Raw genomic sequence first — 10,625 nt, 5'->3', positions numbered from 1 at the left:
TACTAAATAATCTATAGTTAATCTAGGGAAAATATTTGGGAATAATTTTAGAATGCCTGTCTTATTTTGAGATATTTCAAATATCTGAATTCCAGTGAAAGATTTAAGTACTTTTTTTTTGGAAAGATTTAGGTACTTTTTTTTTTTCTTCCATGGAGTAATGTTTTTAAACTTTTATGAGTTATAAATATGGGATTGAGTTTCATGTTTCGTTGCATTGCATATGCTAGCATCCCCTGTGTTTGTATCTATCCTCCCATATTAGGGGGCAAATATACAATTTCATTAGAAGGAGGAGAGAGATAAACACAAGAAGACACTAGCACACACTATGCAGCCTTTTAGTGTTCTTTCTCCCTAAAAACAGTTAACCTTCAAATGTATTCAATACAAATATTCCCCGTTCTAATATATTTAATACTTATTATTATGATGTATTAACATAGTATAAAGAACATTATATCCATTAAATTTTCAATTTTCTATTCAGGAGAAAAGTATTCTGATATGCTACGACCAATGTATTAATTCTAACAAAGTTACTGTAATGCCCCTACTACTAACATCTTAGAGACGTTATGTCTAGATTGCATTTCAAGAAAAAGGATGAGATATAAAAGGATTGACTTCCATGTTCTATTGCATAATATATAGATATATCATTTCATAGGAGGGAAAAAGAGAGACGGACATATGGAGACGCTAACGTAAACTATGCATACTAGCAGCTATAATTCACCAACATTTAAAATGGAAAAAAAAGAAGGTTGCTAGGATGCGTGGTGTCTACGCCTAAAGTAAGGAAGGATGAAATAACAACCACCCCACCCCCTGCGAATGAATAATTGCACCCCAACTGGATGCCCCTGTGCAAGCTCTCATTCGCCTTTCCACAATGTAGATGCCACGCATCCTGGCAGCAATCCCCCTCCCATTTAAAATAAATAAGAGTTTATTCTCCCAAGTGGTCTTATTTGTATCATTCAGGAAGACAAAATTGGTTTGCCAGTTTTTTAAATTTAAATTCTTAGTTTCTTGATGGGTTTCTTTCGCATGGTAAGAGTGTCTAATCTATTTCTCTTGGCTGGGGAAAGGCGGGTTTTGTCCCCCCTTCACCTAGTACTTTTCTTTTTTATTATGATTATTTTAATAAAGTTTTAGAGATTTCATCATGTCCAAATTAATATTTGGATTTTTATTTTGCCATAACTATGCATAGTAAAGTATGACGCATCACTATTTGTTATATGATAACAAATGGGTTAATCTATGTGATAGAGGACTAAAGAAACATCTCAATGGTACAATTTCAATTTTAAATAAGTAAATGAAGTAGCTAAAATCACTAAAGATGTCATTTTGTATTTTATATTCATCTTTTTTTAATGGCATTTTGATTTCACTAAAATTTTGAATCACAGGCTGAGCAACTTTCTTGCTTATTTTTTAGTATAATCTGGCTGTTGATATATAGGAGGGATCGTCTATCACAGGACTAACTCATATTAAAAAGTTGTAAATATTGAAGGGTTATATTTCACTTGGCATAATTATATTTAAAAGAATGCTAAAATTTATTCTGAAATTTCGTTCTAAAATTTAAGTGCTTCTTTTTCCGGTTCCCTTCCCTTCCCTAACCGGTAACAACAACCAGTCTATCACTTTTTTTAGGCTAGGAAACCAGTCTACCTCTTGGGCAATCTAAAATCCTCAGTAACCTGGGTTTGTATTCTAGTAACAGCAGCAGTAGACGCTCATGAGTCACATTCCTTCATGAGCTTTGAGCTTTGAGCTTTGGCTGAGTCACCCGACTAGCCAGTGTCTGTGCCTCAAAGTTTAAACATAAACAAAAGGAGGTAGGAGCCAAACAGGGTGGGGACTGGAGAGAGAGAGAGAGGGTGGGGGGTCCAGCTAAGAGGCTAAAGCAGATACTGACAATGGGGGTGGGCATCGAGACCTCTGCGTTGGAGGAGCATCAGCATCCTCATCTGGATTCTGGAACAACAACACGAGAAAAGAGATCGCAATTAGCGGCTTTTCTTCCTCCATTTCTCCTTTCACTCTTTCCAGTTTCCCCCACCAATTTTCTCTTCTTTATTATTAAAATCCCCTCTTCTTCCTCTTCCCTAGGGTTTCTCGTGTCTTTGAGCATTGACTTTTGGAAAAGAAACAAAAAGAAAATAAAACCCTAATCCAATTCCCCATTTCCATCTCATGTCCTCCTCACAAGGGCCTGAGTTCTGACATACACCTTACATAATATTTGATAAAGCGCTCACACCTCAGAGGCTCAGACATAGACACAGACACAGAAAAAGAGAGAGAGAGAGATTCCCCAACGAGGTATTGGGGTCTGGGGATGACTGGTGAGGGGCTTTGCTTTTGCTTTACAAAGGTCAGCCACACCTGTGGCCTTTGACATATGTTTTCCTTTCATTCCCAATTCCCATTTCCCATTTCCTTCCACCCTTTGTTTTTTATTTTCCATACTTTCCCTAATCCTCTTTTCTTTTAAAGGGTTTGATTAATCCATACCATATTTACACTTTAAAAACTCATATTGTGTGTTTCCAAGGTCATTTGATTGATTACGGCGGAAAGGGTGCCTAAGAAGGGTATCTCAAACCATCTGATTGATCTATTTCTTCATTAATCTGTGTTTTTGTGCTCTGTTTTGGGCCTTTTTGGCAGAGGGGATTTTCTAAGGTTTATTTGTTCCTATTTACACTCTCTTCAATGGCTCATTACAAACTGTCTACTCTCTCTATTTGCACATTTTCAGTCTTGATTAAGATCCATTTCATCTTGTTTGTTAAATCCTAATTTGAATTGGGCTATAGAAAACCATACAGAAATTGGATGCTGCTTAGATCGCAAAGCCCTTTTTTTCCACCCTTTTGAACAGAGGGGAGGAGGGGGTAGCTTTTTACGAGAAGTCAAAGTTGGTTGTTTGGCTTTGGTTTTGCTACCCTTTCTTATTATAAATTTTTGTTTAAGAACCTGATTCGGCTGGGTTTTGGTTAAAGCAACGATCAAGGAAAGAAGAATTCCCACTACAACTACAGTTCAAAGTTTATTCTAAATCTTTGCTTCTTTGTTACGCTTATGACTTATGACTTATGACTTATAAGCATTGGGCCCATGGAATCATCAGCCAGACCTCATACTGATACAAGCCTATATGGTCAAAAAATATGTTTTTTATGACAAAAATATGAAGTCTTGATCTGGAATTTTGTCTGATAATGCCGAACAGTGCCAATGTTGGTATCCATTAGGATTTTGTCCAATGTTGATGACCTGCTCTGTATCACATCACCATGGCTACTAATATTGGCAGCTTCATATCTTATACGTCTAATTTATAAAAATAGGAGGTGGGTTTGGAGGAGGGTTTTGGTTGAATTGGATTTCCCACCCCAAAAGATAATATGGTCCAGACCTCCTTCAATCCAGAAATGCACGTTGAGGAGGGATAGCTCTACAACAGTACAACTACATATCCCATTCAAAGTGAGGTTTAGGGTTATGGTTCTATAATTTACTAGGCTTAAATTTATCATTTTATTATAATGGGTCCCACATCATGATTTTTTTTATTTGACAATTGGCAATTATTCCATTTTTTAGTTCCCCGTTTGGCTTTTTTTTTTCCTTGGCTCTCTCTCTCTCTCTCTCTCTCTCTCTCTCTCTCTCTCTCTTTCTCTCTTTCTCTTTCTCTTTCTTTTCAGATATAAGTATTTAGCCCCTCCCACACCGTCAACGCGAACAAAAAGAGCTTCCCAGGAAGCTTCCTCGCTGCCTGCCTCTCTCTTTTTGCCTTTCCACTCCATCAATCGACTCTACCATTATAACGCTTACCACTCTACTTCACACTGTGATACTTGTATCCTCTGCCTTGCCGGAACCGTGGAAGTCGAAGTGGGAGTTGGGAGTGGAAGTGTGGAACGGGAGAGGCGCGTATCCTTCCCTGTCTTTTCACATTGTTTCACATTCGTATGCCATTACCACCACAAAATAGGTGCGTTTCTTCTGCTCTTCGGCCCCTGTTATCTGTTACTGTTATCCATCTTCCTTGTAATTTTTTCTTTATTATATCTTTGATTGGACTAATACTATGAAGCACTTGAGTACCTGCACCATAAATGTCTTTATTTTCCGCGGAAAACCCAGTTTCTTGGGTTCATGAACATCGAAGAACCACCCCAGTAAGCTGGTTGTTTTGTATTTTGCTGAAAGCTGTGATCTTTGGTGTGTCTCCTCTCTATAGAATCCACTCTAGTGTTTTCAGCTTTCAAACTAGGACGAATTAGGGTTCTATTGGTTTGGTTCGTTGGGGTTCTCTAAACTCTCGTCTTTCATTAGTCTTGAGCTCCTCTTCCCCAAGAGCCTCAAGAGTTCCCCCTTGTGGATCCTTTGTTCTAGTCATCTCTTTGTCACGTACTTATTAGGAGAAAGCTGCCAAATGCATTTCCACTCTTACACCGCCTGCTACTCTCTCTTGTGGGTTAGTGTCCATTTTTATTGATCTGTTGTGGGTTCTCCAAGTACGAGGGGTATCGATTGTTTCCTCTATCCCTTCTCTTCCCTCTTAATGCCCAAGTCATATTGCCGTTGCTCTTTAGTTCTCCCAAACCAGACAATGGACGGATAAACATTTTGGATTTTGTATGATCTATGCCGAAGTAGAGATGCTCATGGATTATCGACCCTCCTATCAAAAAAGATAGTCTTGTCTTCTAACGATCAGTGGGTTGGGGGTCTTTTAATCCTCATACTATGCTACCCGGTTTGGGAAGGACAGGACGGAAACTGATTAATCTTTGGGTGTCTGGATGAAATGTCCTGGGGTTTCTGGTTTTGGTTTTGGATTCTGGTTTTGTGGGTAAAATATCCCTTACAATGTGTACCTTTCAGGTCCTCCTGGGTTATTTTGAGGGCTATTTGTTCTCTCCGCCATGTGGTAGCTTCGTAGGAAAGATGGAAATACTCTTATGGTCCTCAATACATTTTGCTAAATGTACAGAGTTTTGGGCTTGCAGGTTTATTCTTATTGAATTCTTGATGCCTCCCTCCCACCCCAAAATTTTCGTCCTTTCTTCTGTTGCGAGATCTGTATTCTTTTTCCATATTCCAACTTGTGCTACTTTGAGGATTCTGTGTTTCTTTGTGTTCATTTTTGGTTTGTCTGAGTTTCCTACTTTTTTTAAGACAATTTCTTATCTGAACATTGGATCGCTACTGTGAGATTGTTTCTTCACATTTTTATTTTTATGTTATTTTGGTAAAATCTAATTGGATCGAGAGAATCCTTGTTCACATTATGCCTTTCGAAATTGCCTGGTCCATTTTATTCATTTTTTTTTTTTTATTAATATTGATATTGTGGGCACCAACAGTACTTCATAATCCTCAAAACTATCCTCCAAAATCTGAGTTATTTTCCCAAGATCTCCCTGTCTCTCTCATTTTTATTTTTATTTTTTCCTTTTTTACTCTGAAGTCGAATTTGCATTGATGACCAAGGACTTTTCATTTTGGTTACTCTTTAGGTTGACACATATACGCCTTTACTGATTATATTGTTACCCTTATTGTTCTCAGTCATTCACACATTCCCAATCCATGGAGCAAGATCAGAGCCAGGTTGTGAAGAAAACCAGGAAGAGAAAGCTATTAGAGGAAGGCCATGGGATGCTCGGTTTGTCCTTGGATGATTTGAATGAAGACCTGCTTGAAAGGATCCTTTCATGGCTGCCCACCTCGAGTTTCTGCCGCCTTCGTTCAGTGTGCAAAAGATGGAGTTCTGTTGCAGCCTCTGCAACCTTCCAACTTGCTTGTTCTCAAGTTCCTTCCCGAGATCCTTGGTTTTTCATGGTCAATCCCCATCTCAACCAATCAATTGTCTTTGACACTGCTGAAAAGAATTGGAAAAATCTCAATTATCCTCTTCCACTACAACAAATTCCTAATTGCAATGCCATCCCAGTGGCTGCTGCTGGTGGATTGATCTGTTTCCGCACCAATTCTGGGGACTTTATTGTATGCAATCCGGTGACAGGCACCTGCCAAGAACTACCTCCAGTTGGCCTTGCCAGTCTAAATCAAAACCTCCATGCCGTTGCAATGATTTCATCTTCCAAGTACTCCTACAAACTCATATTAGTCTTTGGTGAACTCCCATGTCTTTGTGTGAAAATCTATGATTCAAGTGAGAATCAGTGGGAAGAAGAAGGTAAAATATATCGGAAGGCCAAGAGCTTCCTGGAATCGGATTCAACTGGGGATGATACTATGTATTTCCTTAGCAAGGCTGGAGACGTGGTGGCAACCAACATGCAGAGGAGCCCATCTAAACAGTACTCATCTGTTGTAGCTGTTAAAGATGGTGAAGAGATTATATATTTCCTTAGTCCTGCAGGGATGGTTGTGGCATGCAAGCTATCTAAGAAATGCTTCTGCGAGTACCCAAGATTGCTCCCCATGTTTTTCGAGTACTCAATTGATGTGATTGAGTGTAGAGGTGAGATGATGGTGGTGGTGTTGTCCGAGTTCTTAGAAAGTGCAAGCCTCAGGGTATGGAGATTCTCTGAGGTGGACCAGGCATGGTATCAGATTGCTGCAATGCCCCCATCAATGTCACACGAGTTCTATGGTAAGAAGGCTGATATAAACTGTGTGGGATGCAAAGATCAGATACTGATCTGCGTGAATTCCAGTGAGCTTAGTGGCTATGTCTTATATGATATGGGGGCAAATGAATGGGTTGAATTGCCCAAGTATTTTGTGAATGGGGAAGCTAAAGAGTTCATGTCTGCCTTCTCTTTTGAGCCTAGGATCGAGGCTTGTGTTTGAGAAAATTGAAATAAGGTTAAAGAGTGAAAGAGATGCTAGAGTAGGGAGTCTGATATATGTTTTTTTTTTTTTTTTTTCAGTCAAGTTTAGCATTTGAGTATTGCTGTAAAATGGCCTGCAGAAATTGCCAATGAATGTAAATGTATTTTAAATGTTGGCCTCAACAATTGATGGTTATCTTACCAATTACTGCTAATATATTAACCTTTGAGAAGAATCTCACCCACAAATCCTTCTCAGTTAATTTGAACATTTCATCAGTTTGAGTTCTCAAATTTAAGGGAGAGAGAGAGGTGATTGTTTCCCACATATTCATCATCTCTGAACTCTATCACAGTTGATGCATAGAAAGTATAGGATACTAAACTGGAATTTTTTTTTTTTTTTTTTTTATTTTTTCGGTTGGGGTGTAGGGGGTGGTTTGAACAATGAGTAATTCATAAATTAATGGAGAAAGTTATCGGTTCTAAATCCGTTGCATCATGGGCAATCGTTATTGGCCACTCTTTTGTGTGTATACATATATGTATATATTTTGAAGGAGCTAGATTAAAAAAAGTATATATTTTAAGAGTGATTTCTGAGCAAACAGAGTGCATATTGTGTTCTCACACTGATTTTTAATAGTTAATTTTTTCTTCAAAATCGATATAATAATTCATATGAGGAGGCATAATGTACACCTTAAACTCGGAGAACCTTTTTCTCATATTTTAATAGCAAGGAAGATGTCATATTTTGTGCTGGTCTAATTCGATTTGTCAAAAGTCATTTTAATAATTTTACTATTCTATCATTTGGTACCAATCATATTCTATTCTCATTAGCCCTTAAAAAAGTTGATGTTAAACGAATAGAGAATTTTCAGCTCATCTCATTAGTCATGTTTGTGTACAGCTCATCTGCCAAACGAATAAAGATTGTTTCTTTTTTTCTTTTTTTTTCGGGTAAAAGCATCCAAGATTGTTACCAAGTTGTTGGTTATGCGTCTACAATCTGTCTTAGATAAAATCATTTTTCCATTCGAAACAGAGCTTTTGTTAGAGGTTGTTAGATTAATGATAATCAAATCATTACCCATGAAATCTTTGATTATCTTCAATGACATAAAGATAAAGGTGATTGGATGGCTCTTAAATTTGAGATGTCCAAAGCCTATGATAAACTTGAGTGGAAGTATATTCTTAGGGTAGAAATCGTCTGAAATTCTCATCTATCTTAGCATGGTTCTGAAAATCGGCATGAAATGGTCAGTATCGGATATCGGTCTTGATCGATCCTCAATCCTGACATTTCCGATCCTAGTCCATATGTATGGTCTAAGGGTAAAATCATAATAAAAAAAACTTATTAAAAAAAAAAAAAAAAGTAAATCCATCCAATACGGTCCGATCTAGGCCAATATGAATTAATATCATAACGATATTGGTCTTGGCCATTCCCACGACCATTCCCAAGTTTTAAACCTTGATTCTTAGGGTTTAGAGTCCATTGATGATCAGCTACTTTGTTGCCACTAGCTCATTCTATAAAACCTTATGGTAGAAGTTTTGGTTTCTCTGAGCTTTCTAGGGGCACAAGGGGGGGCTGGGCTGCCCTTTTAGTCCTTCTTTCTGGGCTTCTTTAGGTTCATCGGGACCTTAAGATTTTTAACGATATTAAATTTGGTCATCACGGATCATAAATCACCCATCTCTTGTGAACTGATGATACCCTCATTCTTTGCAGAGCTATAGAGCATTAATTCAATCTATTCTTAATCTTTTCAAAGATTACCTGACCAACAAATAAAATTTACTAAGAGTGGTGTTTCTTTAGTACAAGAACTTCAGTGGATGTATATGACAAAATAATTCATATGTGTTTCCCCATGATTGATGGATCGATTTATTTTGGAACTCCTTTGGTTTCTAAATGCAGTGGAGGTCTATTTGGAAACGGTTGTCTTATTATGTTCTTTCTGAACTATGGTTTTGGCAAGCTCTCAGGCTGGTTGATCAGTATCGATCAAATCTGTCTTATTGGAATGTCAGTTTGTTCTTAGTTGGATGCTCACCATGATAGATTTTGGAAAAGATGGTTTGAGGGTTGCAAAGGGGTATCTACTATATCCTAGCTGTCTTAAGTGTCTTCCCAAACCTCTTTTGGAGGGTTAGGTTTTAGAAGTTCTTTAGTCCATGATAAGCTCTCTTAGTTGAGTTTGCTTTGAGACTTCTTTCTAACATTGAGGATTTATGGGTGAGGTTGAGGTTTCCATAGCCAGGTATTTTCTCAATTCATCATTGTTTTACCAGCTCTGTTACATAAAATAGGATGCCTGATTCAGGATGGGTTGTTTCATGTTCTTCCCTTGCTTAAGCAGGTTATTTATTGAAGAGTGTTTCCTTAATCAAACTTATCTATTTAGATCAAGGAAAATAATTGGACTCACCGATTCACCCCCTTCTCAGTGATTGTCAAGTTACAACACGAGTTGTTAGATATTTGCATCCCCTCATCTGTTGTGCTGCCAGATGGGGTCTATTTCTAACGTTCAGCTTCTTGTTACTCCTCAAGACAATAAGTGATAATATCATCTTTCTCCTTCCGGCTACCTAACAATCAGACTTGTGGTCAGACACCTTACTAGAACAGCTCTAGGGCTATCTTACCATCGTCATAAGAAAAAAATCTAGAGGGGATATGAAAGCTTAAGTTGCATCCTCGTTTTAAGGTTTGTTGATGTAAATGCTTCATGTCCCATCTGTTACAATGAGCTCGAATCTTCATGTCTTCTCTCATCAATCTTTGGATCCTTTATCATGTTCTAAAAATCATTATGAAATGGGTAACGTATCTAGGTTATTGACTAAAACCTCGTCTCTTGCTGCAATTATCTATGACTGTCTAAATATAGAGCTTTGTATTCTTGGGATCATTCAATTATCATCTATGACACGATTAAGGCTGCATTTAGTAGTCATACGTAAAAACATTTCTGGCATTTTTTCGTTCTATGAAAATAAGAGAACGGAATTTTCCGTTTGGTGTCCACGATTCTTTTTTTTTTTTTTAAATAAAAAAAAAAGCAAGAAATGAGTTTCATTCCAAATCGGAATTTTGACACAGAAACGAAAAATTTCTGTCTTGACATGAAACGTTCTGAAACAGAATGATTACCAAACACAACCTAAGGATGCCAATTCTCGTAATTGTTGTTGGGCTTTGATTATCCTTTTCAAATCCAAGTTTTATTGTGTTTGTGTGAGGCATGGTATTCAAGGGAGTTGGTACCAAAAGGCCAGAAGTATCTTACAGAGTTTGCACCGAGCAGTGGCAAAAGGATTCAGGAAAATAGAAATATGGGCGAGGAATGTTAATCTCTGCTTGAATTTGAATATGAAATTTGACATATGCTTGAGGGAGAAATTTTCCTCCACCACTCGATTGAAGAGTAGAGGAGTCCACATCCTCTGCACTGAATAGTGAGGTGTGGTGAACATCTGGACACGTGCCCTAAAAGGCTCCCAGCCACCCAATGCTCACTATACTAGTACAGAGGTTGCAGACGATTTTCTCACAGAGTAGAGAGCCCCCTGTCCCCTCCCCCTCTCGAGTTGCCTAGATGGACCATTAGTGAACTGATTGGCTTTAGGGAAACTCGGCCCTTTGATTAATACAAAGTATGCCTTCTCTATCCAATGTTGGAATATTCACTTTATCCATCCATGTGACATAATGAAGATGGGCCTAGTTGGAGGCCTCTCAACACGACATTGGGTAAATGAATT

The 10,625-nt window shown here is 38.0% G+C and overlaps 1 protein-coding gene across 1 annotated transcript; it reads left to right on the top strand.

Annotated features, from left to right (window-relative positions):
• The first annotated feature begins 3,752 nt into the window (after nucleotides 1–3,752).
• On the top strand, nucleotides 3,753–7,022 carry LOC122064075 (F-box only protein 13). Its single transcript, XM_042627769.1, has 2 exons — nucleotides 3,753–4,021; nucleotides 5,605–7,022. The coding sequence occupies exon 2, from the start codon at nucleotides 5,626–5,628 to the stop codon at nucleotides 6,853–6,855; it is 1,230 nt and encodes a 409-aa protein (XP_042483703.1). The 5' UTR covers nucleotides 3,753–4,021; nucleotides 5,605–5,625; the 3' UTR covers nucleotides 6,856–7,022.
• The last annotated feature ends 3,603 nt before the right edge of the window (nucleotides 7,023–10,625 follow it).

The sequence above is a fragment of the Macadamia integrifolia genome, unplaced genomic scaffold (genome assembly GCF_013358625.1).
Source record: "Macadamia integrifolia cultivar HAES 741 unplaced genomic scaffold, SCU_Mint_v3 scaffold1515, whole genome shotgun sequence".
NCBI classification, from domain to species: domain Eukaryota; kingdom Viridiplantae; phylum Streptophyta; class Magnoliopsida; order Proteales; family Proteaceae; genus Macadamia; species Macadamia integrifolia.
This window is presented reverse-complemented; position numbering and strand designations above follow the sequence as displayed.

Excerpts from the sequence above, each read along its gene's own strand:
- LOC122064075 (XM_042627769.1), top strand. The coding sequence starts at position 5,626 with ATGGAGCAAGATCAGAGCCAGGTTGTGAAGAAAACCAGGAAGAGAAAG.